Raw genomic sequence first — 19491 nt, forward strand, 5'->3', positions numbered from 1 at the left:
CGAGATAAATGTTTCGTTCCCGTTTAATAGATGTCTTTGGGAAGACGTCAACAGCTCTAGAGACGCTACGACAGAGTATTTCACTGGGACAGATTCTAACATTTGACGCCGACCACTTCAAGTCGTTGAGTGCTGGAGCCGTCAGCTACATGGCTACCTGCTGTGTCTTTGGATCTGGCAATCGCCACAGTGACGTGATGTCCTCCAGGCTCTCACGCCTGTTCTCCATCTTCGTGCTGCCCAGTCTATCCATGGACGTTATACTGTCCATCCATTCTCCTCGGCTAAAGTTCTGGCTCAAAGACACGCCGCTGAATCAGAGCGGCGAGGATATGCCGTGCCGCATCATCACTGCTACTGAACATCTCTATCGAGCAGTACGCGACCAGTTCCAGCCTACTGTGCAGAGGCCCCATCTCCTATTCTCCCATCATGACCTTCAGAAGGTATTTAGGGGGATGTACTTGTGGCAGCCGGACATCCCAAACACGGGGATCGTGCAGGACGAGGATAATTCACTGCCAGGCTTTCCTCCTGCATCCGTCCTCAAAGTAGCACATCTCTGGATGCACGAGTGCACGCGTACCTTCAGTGACAGGTTATGCTCAGAGGACGAAAAAAAAACTCTTGTGTCCTTAGTAGCGGAGACGGCAACGGCACACTTCGGAAAAACTCAGGAAGTCGGTCAGAGTCTAGATCCACTAAGTCTGCCTCAAGAGACAAAACCAGCTGTCCGGTCAGACCTGGAGAAAGGCCACACATCGACTGAACCTTCGCTTCTGTCTGGAAACATTTACTCAGAGGCAAGCCTAAAAACTCACCCTCTGCAACCCCAGATTCTTCAGCACATGGAGGACGTCGTGGCTGAGCTTGTATACGGTCCTGAGCTCTCTGAGGCCCCAACAAATCAGCAACACAATTTTAAACGCAGCGTTTCTTATCAGGGCAGAGACCTGGATGTTCTGCTGCAGGATCTGTGTGCACTCATGGACAGAAAAGAGGAAGACAAAGGACAGAAAGTTGATGACTTCAAGATTACAGACAGATGCATTGTCCACAGACAGAGAGTACGTCAGCTGCTGCGTCTCCTCAGGGCGCTGCTCATACCTGGAGGTCACGGAGTGCTGATTGGCTCAGACAGAGACACGGGCCGTAAAACCACCGTGCGTTTAGCTGCATATCTAACGGGCTACCGGTTGATGGAGGTGCATCCTGGCAACGAGAACAAGCTGCGTGACATCCTGAAAGAAGCCGGGAATCAAACTAGAGTGGATGGAGATAACGTTATCGTACTGGTCCATGAAGGAATCAGCCCGTCCGTCAGAGAAGAGCTGTTGGTGGCGATGGCTCACACAACATACCCAGGACTCTACACAGATGAGGAGCTGAGAGATCTGATTTCCAGAGTGAAACTGTCCAGAAGATACCTGATGGACAGCTGGATGTTTGAGAAGTAAGAGGACAATCCCTAATTGATCTTTGTTTGTACCCAATGTATAGACAACTGGTTGTCATTTTATAGTTGATGCTTTGATAAACATATATATACTAGGTCAGGTTCCTTTGCCTCATTTGCAAGATTCCACTGCGCCCAAAGAAGAAACAACCAATCAGTGCTCATGATTCTGTTACTGCGTTCCCTGTTTCTGGACTCATATGTTTTCAGAAACATATTTTAGTTTCTGTTTAGCTTTAAAATGAGAAAGCCAAAAACAACTAACACCAACGACTTCATTTTACAGCTGAACAGAAAGTACAATATGTTTCTGATAACGTTTGAGGCCAGAAATAAGGAATGCAGTAACAGAATCGTGATTCATAATTGATCAGCGCTGCCTAGTTTGACAGTTTAATTAGTAATGAAGCTGGTGAAGTACACAGCTTCACCAGCAGTGATTTGAGCCTCCTCAGCTCTGATTGGCTGTTTTGAGCGTGGTGGAATCTCTCAGATGCACGTTAGAGCACTAAAAGGAGGCAAAGGTGATGATTTATTCAGATTATCTGTGTCATGTACTGCTTTCCGGATGTGGTGACCGTTTGAGCAAAATGAAAAAGAAAGAAGCCTTAATCTCCACATTCATTTATACTGTAGTGATGTAACCGCATCTACAAGAATGGGCTTATAGGAAAAGGTAATAGTCATCATTTGAAGGAATAATTCTAAATCACTCTCATTCTGTTTCTTTTTTTTTAAAGGTACTTGAGCCAAATTCACAGAAATGTGCATGTGTTCCTGTTGCTTCCCTTCACCCCAACACACAGCAGTGACACACCTGGACTCCATGGATGGAATGTAAATATGTATTCTCTTTGAATTACTACACCTGTGTATCTGTGTTCAATAGGGGAGGATCATAAAACTCATGGTTTTGTATCATATTACGTTTTTGACTCACTCGGATCAGCACAAAACAAAAAAAGGGATTTTGTTTTGTGCCCATCATCGTTGATACTTATCGGCTTAACTTATTGTTTTGTATTGTTGTAGCAGCAGCTGGTCTACAAGGCTCCACACAGACTTAGCGGTGCTGCTAACGTTACTAGCTCTGCATTATTGATTTGTTCCCAATGTAACATTATCAGAGAATACTAAATGAACATCATGATGTATTGAAGAAGACTTGAAACTAGAGATTGAGACCATAAACTCATGTTTACAATGTTTACTGAGGTAATAAATCAAGAGAGAAGTAGAGTCATTTTCTCATAGACTTCTATACAACCAGAGGAGTCGCCCCCTGGTGGACACTAGAGAGAATGCAGCTTTAACACATGAAGCTCTGACTTCACTTTAAAGAACCAGAGGTTGTCTCCTGGTTGTGTCATTAAATGTGTGAAATTTCGAATGTAATTTCAATAGTGGACATGAATGGATGACTTTGTTTGTCCTTTGTGATCAAGGCTCAACTGACCAAGGCCCTGAGCTCCAGTAGCTGCGTGGACGTTTACCAGCCTTGGTCCAACCAGTCTTTAGTGGAAGTTGTTTCTCAATGCCTCAAAACCAGTTCCTACAAAAGTGAGTCACACCACCAGCGTAAGTCTGTACTCACTTTGTGTTGACCGGTTTGTGTGCTGGTGGTGTTATAACTATGTCCTGTTTCTCTCTGTCTAGTGGAGGGAGCAGGCTCAGAGGCCAGCCTGTCTGTGGCCATGGCATTAATCCACCAATCTGCATGTCGCTATGCTTCTGTTCTTCTAAGAGCTCGGCCCTTCAGCCCTCAGATTTACATTGAGTTCATTGCCAACTTTGATTACCTCTGCAACCATCTGCACACTCAGCAGCAGAGTGAAGCCAACAGGTAAAGTCTTCCTTAATGATTGTTCTACCGCCACTTAGCTTCATCGTGATGACGTGACCTTACACCCTGTACTTACAAAACATAAAGAACCAGTAAGGTACGCTGGAGATGATCACGCAATCCAACAACAATTCATATCAATATCTGACCAACAGTAAAGAAAGGCTGCATTTGTTTGCAGAGCTGTTTGATGGGATTGCATCAGACTGTCCAGGCTTACATTTATATTTTCTGCTGTTGTGTCTTTTTTAAAACACTGGTGTTTTTTATCAGAGTTGCCACTGTTCTGTCTCATTGGGAGGCCCTGCACAGCACAGCTGTGCGGTGCAGACAGCACTTCATAAGACTGCAGGAGGAGGTTGCGGAGACTCAGCAGGTGACATACAGTTCAAGTCAGATCAATATTCTGTTTAGCCTGCAGCAGGTTTCGACGGCCACCATTTCTTTTTTCTGTGCAACTCACTTCAAAAGAAGAGACCTGTCTTAAAGTAACCCTGCCTCAATTAATATTTGCAATATGTGAAGATGAATGGCATGTTCTGCATCCTGCAGCGCCAGAAAGATCTCCTCAAAGACGCAGAGGATCAGAGGGAACTGCTCCAGGAGGCTCAGGAGAAGTGTGTAGTAGAGGAGAACGAGCTGCATCACCTGGAGGAGCAGATTAATCGTGTTCAGAAACAGGTCAACAGATGTTTTATTAACATCCCAAAATCAAATAAGTAACATAAGATATACTTAAAAGAAAAGAAACAAATGTTTCAAATCTTTTTTTAGGTGGAACGTGTGTTCCTGTCAGGCCTCAAGATTCTTAGTTGTCTGAATCCATCTGACCTGGAGGAGGTGCGTCACTACAGAGATCCACCTGACGGAGTGGTGAAAATCATGGACGCCATCTGTTTGCTGTTTAATCGTCCACCAGGCTGGGAGAGTGCCAGACAGCTTCTGGGACAATCCAACTTTTTCCAGGTGTGTGGATGGATAACGGTAATATCATCCGTCAGTCAGCAGTGGTTCACTTCTGCACAAGAGGCTGTCCTTTCTTTGTTAATGTGCCGAATCTCTCCTAGGAGTTGGAATTCTTTGACCGCTACAGCGTGACGGACGAGCAGCTGCAGCAGCTCGGCCAGATAGTTCACAGCCCCCAGTTTGCACCAGAGTCTGTGCAGGAGGTGAGCAAAGCCTGCGAGTCCCTGTGCCGATGGGTACAGGCGGTGTACGAGTGCTGCTGCGTGCAGCACCGACTGTTGGTCAAGCGGCAGCTGGAGCTGCTGGCCGAAGAGGCCCACGGTCGACTGCGCCTGGCCGAGCAGCAGGGAGGGGATGCACGCCGGCGTCGGGAGGAAGTCCAGCTTCGACTGCAGCTGGTACGAACAGAACTGGAGGAGAAACTGCTGCAGCTGCAGAAAGCTGAGAGCTCAGAGGGAGAAGCTGCTTCAGCTGCAGGGAAGCTGGAGACACATGTCAGAGACTGGAGGGCTGCTGCTCAGGTAACAGAGTTATACTGTACGTGTCACTGAAACATGCCACTTAAAGCTACTAGGCCTACAAGGGACTTTCAACTGGTTCTGAACCAGTCTCAGTTTAGTCCCGATCCTCTATGACCTACATCAGTAAACAAGACCATCAGAGGGAAGATGGTCCATATTTTTTGTGTGTTGATTCAAGGATCATTTATTGTCATTATGCAACACACGAATGGACAACACAATTGAGATGTAGCTCATTTTCAACACAACAAACACACGACAAACCAAACTAACACAGTCGAACATTCCTGCATCTTTTAAATTAGCATCATGAGGAATGTAGACAGATCACGAGGAAAACATCGTCCATCACCTTTGACTGTGTTTGAGAACCAAGAGTCCTCCTCCTCTGGTCCACCAGAGTCCTCATGATGTGAACACAGAGTCCTCCTCCTCTGGTCCACCAGAGTCCTCATGATGTGAACACAGAGTCCTCCTCCTCTGGTCCACCAGAGTCCTGATCTCTGTCCTGCTGTCCCCCCGTCAAGTGCAGCTTGATCCTGGACCACCATGGATCCAGGTCTCTGTGAAGATGTGGGCTCAATAGTCACCGACCTCCCGCTGCTTTCATCCATGTTATTCGTCTGTGACCATCAGACAGCCAGGAGCATGCTGGGTAGTGGAGTAGCCTCAGGTCCTAGCTTAGCATCCATCAGGTCTCTCCTCCCTCTCCTCTCTGGGGCAGTTTGGTGGCGTTTGGTCGGCCATGGAGCGGAGATCGTCTCAAAGTCTGCTGCTCTTAATCCTCACGCTTCCTTATCAGATGTTGATGAAAGTATTCTGTCACATGTCGTTAGTGATAAACAAACAAATCGATTTAAATGATACTTGATTTTTTCTATTCCCCCCCCCCCCCCCCCCCCCCTCAGGAGGCGGAGCTAAATAACCAGTCCTTACCAGGAGATGCCCTTATCCTGGCTGCAATCATCTCTTATTTTGGCCCCTTTGGACCTGACGTACGCACACAGCTGCTGGTCAAGTGGAGGGAGTTATTAAAGACAGGAAGCGTCGACATTAACCCCGAGGACCCCAGAACCTCCCTGTTTACTACGCACTCTGACGCCGCACCTCCTCACCCGCCTCTCGGTTTTCCCATCCCCGCGTCCGAGAGTCTGCAGCGGCCTCTGGGTCGGGCTTTAGGTTCAGGCGTTCACCTGAACCTAACCAGACTGGTGGTGAAGCTGCTGCTGTGGAGCTGCAGCAGCGCCTGTGTTCAGCGCTGGCCTCTACTGGCAGACAGCCAGCAGCATCTGGACTCTCAGAGCTGCCTCATCACAGGTACTGTAGACCCGAAGAGTCTCAGAACATCCCACATGCCAATTAACCAATTAACCAGGCAGTCTATTGGAAACTCTTTATTAGGAATAACCCCTTGAGATGTACCATCTCGTTTTCAAGGGGGGTCCTCGATGACAATTATAAATGAATACAAACAGAAAAGTACCATCAAACAATGCTATAAAATATCAGAAATGCTAATGAATGCCTCTTTGTATTTTGCCGAATTGTAAAACCTAAAACCAGAACAATAAGCGTCTTCTGCTCTGCAGGAGAGGACGCCGAGCTGGAGCGGGAGACGGAGTGTGAGCTGGTGGTTCGTGCTGATGATCCAGAGCTGCTGGACCATCTGGACCGGGCTGCAGAGAGAGGTGGACGACGGCAGGAAAAATAAAATAGAAGTTACAGAGTTCTTTATTCAGCCGTAACTCATTCCCATCCTTTTTTGTTTTGCAGGATTGAGAGTCCTGGTGACTCACGTGGAACGTGTGACTCCAAGTCCTCCCTTTCTGTCCAGACTGCAGCGCTCTGCTCCGTGTTTGCTTCCAGGATTAAAGCAGCGATCGACTCACCCTGAATTCTGCCTCTTCCTCAGCACCCGTCTGCCTCTCCAGCTAGTACACAGTGGTGAGAAGGGTTTCTCCATACAACCGCACAGGGGTTAATCTCTGTCTCTCTGTCTGTCTCTCTGTCTGTCTGTGTCTCTCTGTCTGTGTCTCTCTGTCTCTGTATGTCTCTCTCTCTGTCTGTCTCTCTCTCTGTCTGTCTCTGTCTGTTTATGTCTCTCTGTCTCTCTCTGTCTCTGTCTCTCTCTGTCTCCGTCTGTCTCTCTGTCTCTCTGTCTCTGTCTGTCTCTGTCTCGCTTTCTGTCTCTCTCTGTCTCTCTCTGTCTCTCTCTTTCTATCTCTGTCTCTATCTGTCTGTCTCTGTCTGTCTCTGTCTGTCTGTCTGTCTGTCTCTCTGTCTCTCTCTGTCTCTCTTTTTCTATCTCTGTCTCTTTGTCTCCGGCTCAGTACAGTGTGAGACACACATGACCAGAGAGAAGAAATAGTAATGTAATAATAAAGATGTCCATCTCTACTTCTAACTCATCTCAAAGTAGCGGCTCACTCTGTATTTCCTGCTCTTCGTTCTGCAGACGTCCATCCGTCCATCTTGTCTCAGGTGCTTGTGGTCGACCTCTCTCTGAGCTCAGAGGAGATCCAGGAGCTGATGCTGACTCAGCTGCTGCAGTCTGAGTGTGAGAAGCTGCTGATGCAACACCTGCAGCTCCAGCACGACAAGCAGCTGCTGCAGGAGAGACTGGTGTCAGAAAAGGTGACGAGATCACTGCGTACAATCATAATCAAGGAAATACTGCTTCTGTTGGTGACTGAGTCTAATGTGTGGAGCTTCTTTTCTATTGTGGTGTAGTCGTGGTCAGGAGGCGTTTGTTTGGCAGCTTTTGGCAGTTGTCGGAGCCAATGTAGTTGCAGAATCCTACATTTTGTACCGATCCCCGTCATGGTTTAACGTCAACCATCAGAGTGTAAATAAAGCTTTAACGTCAACCATCAGCGTGTAAATAAAGCTTTAACGTCAACCATCAGCGTGTAAATAAAGTTTTAACGTTAACCATCAGAGTGTAAATAAAGTTTTAACGTCAACCATCAGAGTGTAAATAAAGCTTTAACGTCAACCATCAGCTTTTAAATAAAGCTTTAATGTCAACCATCAGCGTGTAAATAAAGTTTTAACGTCAACCATCAGAGTGTAAATAAAGTTTTAACGTCAACCATCAGGGTGTAAATAAAGTTTTAACGTCAACCATCAGGGTGTAAATAAAGTGTTACTGACTCAGTAGAACATGTGTTTCTAGTCTCTGATCATGTTTCATTGTAAACATCCAATCAGTGTTTAAACCAACAAGAGGAGAGCTAGTAACGTTAGCAGCACCGCTAACGGCTAACCAACGGAGGTTCACTTCAGTTACGTTATGATGCCTTCAGGCTCTGCTCAGTGCAACATTGTCAGACATTGTTAATCCCTTTCTCAAAGGTCTTCACTGCAACCACGTCATCCATCACTCATTTAGCTGTTAGTTTTTTCATCTTGAATCTCTCGTTCTAGTGTTGTTATTTCTTTCCATCCCGAGTATAGAAGTCTATGAGAAAATGACTCTACTTCTCTCTTGATTTATTACCTCAGTAAACATTGTAAACATGAGTTTATGGTCTCAGTCTCTAGTGTCAAGTCTTCTTCAATACAGCATGATGTTCATTTAGTACATTATGGTCCATTTAGAGTCAAACAGACCATAAAGCAGGGGATGCTTTAGGGCGGGGCTACACGGTGATTGACAGGTCTCTACTAGAGACGTATACGGCGTCTCTACGTCTCTCCTCCTCAGTCCACATATGGTCACTTCCTGTTCACTGGTTGCAAAAAAAACAAGATGGCGACGACGAAATTGCCGAACTAGAGGCTTCAAAACATCCACAAACTGTGTGGCAATGATCCTGAACTGGGCTTTTTGTGATTGTTGTCAATGAAATGGAAAAAGTGAAACTAAAGCAGACTGCTGCCCTTTTGTTTGTCGATAACATGCTGAACATCAGTTGACTGTATATGTCTGTGTATCTGGTCTCAGGACGCTCTGATGGACTACATCCTGCAGTCCGACACCTCACTGCTGCAGGACTCCGGTCTTCTCGCCCACGTGGCCGTCTGTCAGGATGCAACGTCGAGCCTGCAGGCTGAGATCCGGCAGCTGAGTGCAGAGCTGGATCACCACGATCTCCTGCTGGCTGCACCGCGGCAGGTACTGAAGCTGGCCGTGTCTTTCTACGGGGCTCTGCAGGACGTGGCCCGCCTCTCTCCTTCCTACTACTTCTCTCTACAAGGCTTCATCACGGCTGTACAAGAGGTCCTCGTTGTGAAGGACAGGCCATTAGTCGGTGAAGTGCCGTGGGGGGTAATACCAGAGGTCACAAACCGGATGGTGGTCCAGCTACTGGACCAGTACAGGCCTTGTCTCCTGAAGAACCATGTCGCCGTTCTGGAGCTGCTGCTCTCCGCGGCTCTGCTCCAACACAACGGGTTCTGCTCCGAGGCCGAGAGGGCGGCTTTCCTCCGGGGCCTTCAGGACGTAGAACATCCCGTTCAGTCCACCAGCACTCTGCCCAGCTGGATCCCCTCTCGCATCCACCCAGAGCTCTTCCGCCTCGAGCAGATCCCGGTCTTCTCTGGGTTGATATCCTCTCTCTCCACCCGCCCCGCTCAGTGGAAGGAGTACCTGCACCTCCCTTCCTCCAGCGTCGTCGGGGCCGTTCCTTGTCGCTCTCACTCCCATCTGTCGCTGCTGCAGCGGGCGCTCCTCTGGAGGACGGTGCTGCCCAGCAGCCTGGAGGGACTGGCCGAGGCCATGGCCGCCTACCACCACCTCTGTCCGGACGGACGGACGGCGGTGACTGAGGCCCCTCATGCTGGCAACCCGGAGGCCCTCTCACGCTATCTGGTGAAACACCGGGGGCCCGTCATCCTCACGCTGCCCCGACGGACGAGCATTCAGCCTCTTCTAAACACGTTGGCCCGCTGTGTCGCAGAAACAAAGACGGTAACATAAACTGTTCAATAACTGGAACCAATGAACATGTTTAACAGTTTATAATATTAATGAATTATACACTCACAGTCCCTTAAACTTCAGTTCATAGTTATTTAACTGTTTAACTGTTTTTTCTGTCATATAAAATAATTAGTTCATAGATTACATAACGTAGCTATAAGAAACAATAGCAATTTAATTCTGATTACATAAGTAAACTATTTACAGTTTATTGTTGCACACATTATAATATTTGTATTTGACAAAGTATTTGTTAATGTTTACCAAATGATTTGTATAACATCTAAAAACATGATTGAGACCAGAAACCAAATATTAACCATCAACAAAGTGTTAACTATCTAAGTAATGCAAATATATGTTTTACAAAGTAATTATTAAGCATTTTATAAAGTGTTAACATCTGGTACCTAATGTTTCTAAATGTTTCACAAAAGATTTCTTAAAGGTTTAGAAATATGTTGATATATAACATGATGATGATGGAACCTTTGGATGAACTGACTGTGTTGATGATGGAACCTTTGGATGAACTGACTGTGTGTTGATGATGGAACCTTTGGATGAACTGACTGTGTTGATGATGGAACCTTTGAATGAACTGACTGTGTGTTGATGATGGAACCTTTAGATGAACTGACTGTGTTGATGATGGAACCTTTGGATGAACTGACTGTGTGTTGATGATGGAACCTTTAGATGAACTGACTGTGTTGATGATGGAACCTTTGGATGAACTGACTGTGTGTTGATGATGGAACCTTTAGATGAACTGACTGTGTTGATGATGGAACCTTTGGATGAACTGACTGTGTTGATGATGGAACCTTTGGATGAACTGACTGTGTTGATGATGGAACCTTTAGATGAACTGACTGTGTTGATGATGGAACCTTTAGATGAACTGACTGTGTTGATGATGGAACCTTTGGATGAACTGACTGTGTTGATGATGGAACCTTTGGATGAACTGACTGTGTTGATGATGGAACCTTTGGATGAACTGACTGTGTTGATGATGGAACCTTTAGATGAACTGACTGTGTTGATGATGGAACCTTTAGATGAACTGACTGTGTTGATGATGGAACCTTTGGATGAACTGACTGTGTTGATGATGGAACCTTTGGATGAACTGACTGTTGATGATGGAACCTTTGGATGAACTGACTGTGTTGATGATGGAACCTTTGGATGAACTGACTGTGTGTTGATGATGGAACCTTTGGATGAACTGACTGTGTTGATGATGGAACCTTTGAATGAACTGACTGTGTGTTGATGATGGAACCTTTAGATGAACTGACTGTGTTGATGATGGAACCTTTAGATGAACTGACTGTGTTGATGATGGAACCTTTGGATGAACTGACTGTGTTGATGATGGAACCTTTGGATGAACTGACTGTGTTGATGATGGAACCTTTGGATGAACTGACTGTGTTGATGATGGAACCTTTGGATGAACTGACTGTGATGATGATGGAACCTTTGGATGAACTGACTGTGTTGATGATGGAACCTTTGGATGAACTGACTGTGATGATGATGGAACCTTTGGATGAACTGACTGTGTTGATGATGGAACCTTTGGATGAACTGACTGTGTGTTGATGATGGAACCTTTGGATGAACTGACTGTGTTGATGATGGAACCTTTGAATGAACTGACTGTGTGTTGATGATGGAACCTTTAGATGAACTGACTGTGTTGATGATGGAACCTTTGGATGAACTGACTGTGTTGATGATGGAACCTTTAGATGAACTGACTGTGTTGATGATGGAACCTTTAGATGAACTGACTGTGTTGATGATGGAACCTTTGGATGAACTGACTGTGTTGATGATGGAACCTTTAGATGAACTGACTGTGATGATGATGGAACCTTTGGATGAACTGACTGTGTTGATGATGGAACCTTTAGATGAACTGACTGTGATGATGATGGAACCTTTGGATGAACTGACTGTGTTGATGATGGAACCTTTAGATGAACTGACTGTGATGATGATGGAACCTTTGGATGAACTGACTGTGTTGATGATGGAACCTTTAGATGAACTGACTGTGATGATGATGGAACCTTTGGATGAACTGACTGTGTTGATGATGGAACCTTTAGATGAACTGACTGTGATGATGATGGAACCTTTGGATGAACTGACTGTGTTGATGATGGAACCTTTGGATGAACTGACTGTGATGATGATGGAACCTTTGGATGAACTGACTGTGTTGATGATGGAACCTTTAGATGAACTGACTGTGTTGATGATGGAACCTTTAGATGAACTGACTGTGTTGATGATGGAACCTTTGGATGAACTGACTGTGTTGATGATGGAACCTTTGGATGAACTGACTGTGTTGATGATGGAACCTTTAGATGAACTGACTGTGATGATGATGGAACCTTTAGATGAACTGACTGTGTTGATGATGGAACCTTTAGATGAACTGACTGTGTTGATGATGGAACCTTTGGATGAACTGACTGTGTTGATGATGGAACCTTTAGATGAACTGACTGTGATGATGATGGAACCTTTGGATGAACTGACTGTGTTGATGATGGAACCTTTAGATGAACTGACTGTGATGATGATGGAACCTTTGGATGAACTGACTGTGTTGATGATGGAACCTTTAGATGAACTGACTGTGATGATGATGGAACCTTTGGATGAACTGACTGTGTTGATGATGGAACCTTTAGATGAACTGACTGTGATGATGATGGAACCTTTGGATGAACTGACTGTGTTGATGATGGAACCTTTAGATGAACTGACTGTGATGATGATGGAACCTTTGGATGAACTGACTGTGTTGATGATGGAACCTTTGGATGAACTGACTGTGATGATGATGGAACCTTTAGATGAACTGACTGTGATGATGATGGAACCTTTGGATGAACTGACTGTTGATGATGGAACCTTTAGATGAACTGACTGTGTTGATGATGGAACCTTTAGATGAACTGACTGTGATGATGATGGAACCTTTGGATGAACTGACTGTGTTGATGATGGAACCTTTAGATGAACTGACTGTGTTGATGATGGAACCTTTGGATGAACTGACTGTGTTGATGATGGAACCTTTAGATGAACTGACTGTGTTGATGATGGTTCTTATGAAGCGTTTTTGATCTGGTTTCAGGTGAAGTTCGTTTCTTTTGACTCAGAGGTCGTTCTCTCTCAGCTGGACGAAGCTGTTCACGACGGACACTGGCTGGTCTTTAACTGTCACCTGATGGAGCAATCAGACGGAGAAGTGGCGGCTCGCCTCAGTGGGTTGATCTCCTCCCTCAGAGGTGGGAGGTTCATCGAGAATTAAAATTGAAACTGCTTTTATTATCATGAACAAAAAGCTTAATGTACCCGTGTGCTGTTTAATGTCCCACAGAGGAGCGACGGCTGATCCACCCGGGCTTCAGATTGTGGTTCATAACTCAAGAAGATGCATCCTGCTCCATACCAGGTAGATGTTTCTATGTTTCCATTGCTGCTCTATGGAACTTCTGCCACCACCTGTACTAAGATATGAAACATGATATCACACAGAGCAACGTACATCCATTCTTATCTTCTTTACTTTTCTCTCTGAAGTGATCAAATTGACTGTTTCTCTTGGTTTTCCTCAAATTGTAATATAGAAATTCTTTATCGTGAATAACCCCTCAGGGATGTCCTCAAAGACAATTATACAACCTAAGCACAGCTAGACAAAACATTTAACACAAAAACTACAATTACAAGATAATTAAACAACACCAAATATGACAAAAAAACATAAAATAAGATTTACAAAATCAGGAGGTCAAAGTCAAGCAGAGCATGAAAATGTTAATTATTTTATTAAATCTAAAAATGCACAATATATACAATGAAATAGAATAATATTAAAATTAACTAATAGTGCAAAGATTTAACCAAACGAAACAAAAAGATAATTAAACGACACCAAATATGACAAAAAACTAAAACAAACAACAACAAAATAAATAAATAAAAACAAATAAATAGATAAATATGAATCAGGAGGTCATTCTGAAACAGAGCATGACAATGCATCATTCTTTCATAGGTTATAGAAAACATAAACGTAAGTAATGAAGTAGTAAGACATAATTATAGAGACGTCATTATGGACATGCTGATCCTACAATAAGAAGACATGATGATATGCAGAATATTTACAGGTAGATTAATACAATCAGAGGGAGCTTTAAACATAAAGGTGTTCTCGGCTGTTGACTTCAGCTGTACAACTGGTCCTACAATAAGAAGACATTTTAATAATGATGATTGTTTTTGTTACTGAACAGCGGCAGTGCGAGTGTGCGCCCTGCCTCTGGTCTGTGACTCCCCCTGGGACCTGAAGGAGGAGCTGAGCTCTTCTTTGGGTCAGCTGGCATCCGTCAGACACCATCGGTCTCTGTCGGGTCTCTCAGCGGACAACATGGAGCTGCTCCTCCGCTGCGCCGTCTTCCACTCTGTGTTACTGCAGAGACGCCCGGGTCAGGGGAGGAGCTACAGATGGTGAGGAAATGAACCCTCTGAACCACCAAACAGGATTTTTTTGGGGATTGAAAAGCATGTTTTCTTTGATGTCATCATAACTGTTATTCTGCACTAAAGACATGTTCTAGTTCTCTCTACTTCTAGTCATCATGGTTCTGTTTCCATAGAGGAGCAGAACTTTATATATTACAGAGAAAATAAAGAGAGACAAAGGAGCCAAAAACACCCTGAACCTGCTTTGTGTTCAGAGGGTTAAGATACAGGTGGTGTCTCATCCTGTCGTATTCATTCAGAATGAAACCAAATATGAAATTAATTAATGTCTCAGTATTTCAAAACCACATCACGTTATTCAAATGTTGTATTTAGTCAGAGTTCATGCTTGTACATTGTGGATCGTTTCTGTTTTGAAGGAGTCATGAAGACCTCCTGGCTTTGACGGATGCTCACGTTAACATCGCTGGTATCTGCCACGACAACGCCACGGCTTTGCAGTACATCGCAGGTGAGGCCTTATTATCAACCGATACAGCCGTCCCTCTAGTTCAGCTACCGTGCACTTCAACCTTATTCTACTTCTTCCATTCATAGTCAATCTGGTGCACGGCGGCCATGTTGTAGACTCTGCAGATCTGGAGGTGGTGGACAGCGTTGCCAAGACCTGCTTCAGCAGAGAGCCCCACGTCTTCTCTGGTATTAACACCAATCCTGTTAACAGCTTTGTGATAGTGCCGAATATTCTAGTCAACATCCCACAAGCCAATTAATGACACAGATCTATCACTTTTTTTTCATGATACTTTTCGACGTACTATATTACATTTGAAACATTTAGCTGAAGCCAAGTTACATAATTACAGCATTAAAATGAGGCCACGTTTATAAATCAACAGTACAAACAACAAGTTGAAAGAAAGACAATCATAGATTTAGAACAGGAGAGGAACTGTTGGTCATCTGACCACTAGCCACCAGATTGCTGTTCGGCTCATCGTCTGTGTAGCATGAAGGCATTGGTGGAATTAGCTAGCTAGCTAACTATAGCACAGTCAGCTAATTATCTAGCTAGCTAATATGCAAGCCAGCGAGCGGAACAAAGTTCATCTGGTGATAGCAGAGATGTTTCCGCTGTGACACGAGCGTGTGGATGAAGCTGTTCAATTTTACTCAGTTACTCTAAACTCTCTACGCTTCGCAACTGAAGTCATTAATGGAAAACTTCACCTCAGTGAGCCGGCAACTTAAAGAAAGTCTGTTACGTTTTTACAGACGTTAGCCTGCTACAACGGTGGCAAATGCAACGGTTAACATAAATATTGCCGCCGCTCAGACCTTTTATTTTGAGTGGGAATTGGGGACCATAAACTCATGTTTACAATGTTTACTGAGGTAATAAATCAAGAGAGAACTAGAGTCATTTTCTCATAGACTTCTATACAACCAGAGGAGTCGCCCCCTGGTGGACACTAGAGAGAATGCAGCTTTAACACATGAAGCATCGGCTTCACTCTTCTGAACCGGAGGTTGTCTCTTGGTTCTCCTCCGATTAGTTAGTAAAATATACTGATTGTGGCTGTGTCTTGTCCTCAGACTCGTCCGAGCTTCTCCAGATGTTGGAGCAGAGTCTTCCGGACCCAGTGAGCCTCAACGACCCCCGTGGTGTGCTGGGCCTCGACGCAGACGCTGCAGCTGCCGAGACGATGGAGATCCACAGCCACGATCTGAGCGCACTGCTGCGGGCCTCCCAGACTCCTCTGGGAGCAACGGCGAGGAATTTCTGCACACAGCTCCACCACCAGCTGGCCTTCAGCGACGCTGCAGACAGACTGCAGGCTCTGAGGAGTCGCCTCACGAACCCAGCGACAGACCCAGCAGCTGATTCCCACGGTCACCTCTTGGACTTCCTCCGGGCCGAGCGGGACCATCTCGTCGATCTGGTGTCGTCGCTCCTCTCGGAGCTGCAGCGACCTTTTACCTCGCTCCTCTCGCCCACTGACTTGTCTCAGCTGGAGAGGAGGGCGGAGTTAATCAGCACTTATCTCGGGCGCCGCGGCAGCGCTTCAGATCCTCCCGCCGCGTACCGGCTGTCTGCCTTCAGAAACGCCCGAGGCTTCCTGGTGGCGGTGACGAGAGAGGCTGCTCGAGTAAATCGCAAATACATCAGTGATGTAACTCTGCATTTTCAGGTGAAGCAAACCAATTTTAAAAAATCATACTAAAATCCATTCCCAGTGGATGACATGTTTCTCTAATATCCCTCTGTCCTCCTGTCCTCTGTGCTCCTGTCCTCTCTCCTCTTGTCCTCTCTCCTCTTGTCCTCTATCCTCCTGTCCTCTATCCTACCCTCTTGTCCTCTATCTTCTGTCCTCTATCCTCTATCCTTCCCTCTTGTCCTCTATCCTCCTGTCCTCTATCCTACCCTCTTGTCCTATATCTTCTGTCCTCTATCCTCTATCCTTTCCTCTTGTCCTCTATCCTCCTGTCCTCTATCCTACCCTCTTGTCATCCTGTCTTCCAGGTTCTGAGGGACGTTTCTCTCCCAGCCTCACTTCCTCTGGACGCTGTGTATTTCTGCGGCCTGCAGCTGAGAGGTGCATCATGGGATACCCAGCTGGGAGCCCTCCAGGACTCCGCCTCTCTGCAGCCGTGCTCGCTGCCTCTCGTTCGCGTCGAGGCTCGAATCACGAACTCCGACCCGGATATCTTCCCTCGCGAAAGTTCACATTTAACCGACGTCCGTGCTTCTTCTCCGGCGTCGTCTCCGCTCTACCGCTGCCCCCTCTACCTCGACGGGCAGCGGGGGGGCGGAGCCTCTTTATCAGACGCTGACATCATCACCACGTTTCCCCTCCGCACCGAGATAAATCCTGCGTTGTGTAGTTTGAGACGGGTGAGGCTAGTGAGCACGCTCTGAATCAACAGCTGGATTCATCTTCTACATGTATTTACACAACTGTGCTGTACAATGAAATGTTCATACGGTACTTTGTAATGTTTTTCATTAAAACATTTGACACATTGTCATGATTCATAGCGTTTTGTCTCCAGTAGCTGGTTTTCAGCAGGTGAAAAGTCTTTTTTCTCTCATGAAGGTTCCTCACTGAGTAAAATGAACTGAAGTATCTCAGTGTCCTCCATCATAAGAGCTGTCTGAGTTCTCTAAATGCTCAGGAAAGGCGCTTCAATGCTTCCTTTCCTAGCTCCTTTAGCATAGGAAACACTGGACCTTCTTTACCGAAGGAATAACAGGTGAATGCTGCCCCACAGTTTAAAGAGACGCACCATTAAAGACAGAAGACGTGTTTATCTCACACAGGTTTAACAGTCACTTTCATACAGCCGTGAAGTAATGGGATTCATGTTGATGAATACGGACAGACGGTGACAACCATTTCATTTTATATGTTTATTCACTTTGAACATGTTGCAAATAAGTTGATATGTGTTATGTTTTAGTTGTGATTTTTGTAGTCCTTCCTCAGCGTCCTGTTGCCTCCTGCAGCGATGACCGAACAGACATTTAGATACAATCCTCCAGATTTAATGCTTTTGAAAGCCGTTCCAAATGTTAATGTATGATTCTAACAGTAACTCCTCCCTCCTTTAGGTAACATGGACCGACACCATTATGAAACCTTTGAGAAGTTTGGCACCGACACTTTCCTCATACACCTTGACAACGGGAGGGCGTGAGTATCTCTGCTGTGTTAGTGTGTGTGTGTGTGTGTGTGTGTGTGTGTGTGTGTGTGTGTGTGTGTGTGTGTGTGTGTGTGTGTGTGTGTGTGTGTGTGTGTGTGTGTGTGTGTGTGTGTGTGTGTGTGTGTGTGACGACTCTTCTGTTCTTATTGCAGATTCGGGCGTCACTCCAAAGACGAGCCCTCCATCCTGGCTCCTCTAGAGCAGTGCTGCAGGTCAAACATCAATGTGATCAAATGTCCTATATCCCTCTATCCCTCTATCTTGTGTAAACATGGCGGTGGTGGCCAGTCTCATCAGTACAAGTATTTAGCATCACGTGATACGATTTACAACACATGTGATTGGTCGGTGTGTTTCCTGGACTGCTGAACGAGTACCGTAAAGGCTAGAAAAGATGCGCCGGTTAAAATAGAAGCGCTCCGTCAAACTTTAATAATTCTCAGTTATCTATCGGTCATAAGTCTACGAGTGACCTCTGCACTAAATGTTACACACTGTCCCTTTAAGAGGTGTCCTCGTTCAGGTTGATATCTCTTCCTTCCCTAATTGTTCCTTCCTCTAGGATCCGTCGCTCCACCTGGCTCCGCCTACAACTCCTCACTCTGTCCCGGTATCGTCTCAGTGACGTCATGAGGGCCTCGCTGTCCCGGGACCCCCTTCACACGGTGGCCCCGCTGCTGTCGGAGCCTCACCTCGCCGCCCTCGACCGCCGCCTAAAAACTGTGCTGAAGACTGTGAGTCAGTGCCGAAAGAGACGGGGCGATGAGGTCATCTATGATGACGTTTCCTATCTGAAAGACACGGGGAGTCCTGCTGGGTAGAGCAGGACTCCCTTCTTATGATTATGAATCACATTTCATTTTAGAATCAACCCTTGAAATGATGAAGAAACTTGCAAATTACAAGGTATCAGAAAATGTCAAACTTTTTTGGTGTTTCATTTTTAAGATTTCATTAAACTTGATTTTCTTCTTTTTACAAAATGGTCGAATGTTTGTAAGACTCCTGCTCTCCTGATTGGACGACACATTGAGGATTCTATAACGTGTCAAGATATAAACTTCACATGTTACACACATGTTACATGTTACACACATGTTACACACATGTTACACACACGTTACATGTTACACACATGTTACACACATGTTACACACACGTTACACACATGTTACATGTTACACACATGTTACACACACGTTACATGTTACACACATGTTACACACATGTTACACACACGTTACATGTTACACACATGTTACACACATGTTACACACACGTTACATGTTACACACATGTTACACACATGTTACACACACGTTACATGTTACACACATGTTACACACATGTTACATGTTACACACATGTTACACACACGTTACACACATGTTACATGTTACACACATGTTACACACATGTTACACACACGTTACATGTTACACACATGTTACACACATGTTACACACATGTTACATGTTACACACATGTTACACACACGTTACACACACGTTACACACATGTTACACACATGTTACACATGTTACACACA

The 19491-nt window shown here is 45.3% G+C and overlaps 2 protein-coding genes across 2 annotated transcripts in view; both read left to right on the forward strand.

The window, feature by feature from the left end:
- dnhd1 (dynein heavy chain domain 1) overlaps positions 1-17157 on the forward strand; it is a 29931-nt gene extending 12774 nt beyond the window's left edge. The window contains exons 25-44 of the mRNA XM_076085310.1: positions 31-1453; positions 2197-2293; positions 2902-3016; positions 3113-3299; positions 3573-3675; positions 3852-3980; positions 4074-4265; positions 4367-4786; positions 5695-6108; positions 6381-6474; positions 6560-6730; positions 7242-7420; positions 8733-9698; positions 12880-13033; positions 13126-13200; positions 14048-14261; positions 14657-14748; positions 14835-14936; positions 15834-16429; positions 16762-17157. Of these exons, the coding sequence (XP_075941425.1) occupies positions 31-1453; positions 2197-2293; positions 2902-3016; positions 3113-3299; positions 3573-3675; positions 3852-3980; positions 4074-4265; positions 4367-4786; positions 5695-6108; positions 6381-6474; positions 6560-6730; positions 7242-7420; positions 8733-9698; positions 12880-13033; positions 13126-13200; positions 14048-14261; positions 14657-14748; positions 14835-14936; positions 15834-16429; positions 16762-17157 (6119 nt within the window). The remainder of the gene's footprint in view (positions 1-30; positions 1454-2196; positions 2294-2901; positions 3017-3112; positions 3300-3572; positions 3676-3851; positions 3981-4073; positions 4266-4366; positions 4787-5694; positions 6109-6380; positions 6475-6559; positions 6731-7241; positions 7421-8732; positions 9699-12879; positions 13034-13125; positions 13201-14047; positions 14262-14656; positions 14749-14834; positions 14937-15833; positions 16430-16761) is intronic.
- Positions 1-18763, forward strand: part of LOC142943665 (extracellular serine/threonine protein kinase FAM20C-like) — a 51242-nt gene extending 32479 nt beyond the window's left edge. Inside the window, exons 8-10 of the mRNA XM_076085313.1 lie at positions 17851-17932; positions 18095-18154; positions 18505-18763. Coding sequence (XP_075941428.1) covers positions 17851-17932; positions 18095-18154; positions 18505-18763 — 401 coding nt within the window. The remainder of the gene's footprint in view (positions 1-17850; positions 17933-18094; positions 18155-18504) is intronic.
- Positions 18764-19491: the final 728 nt, after the last annotated feature.

Source organism: Anarhichas minor, unplaced genomic scaffold, assembly GCF_050575085.1.
Source record: "Anarhichas minor isolate MPS153535 unplaced genomic scaffold, ASM5057508v1 ptg000149l, whole genome shotgun sequence".
NCBI lineage: Eukaryota > Metazoa > Chordata > Actinopteri > Perciformes > Anarhichadidae > Anarhichas > Anarhichas minor.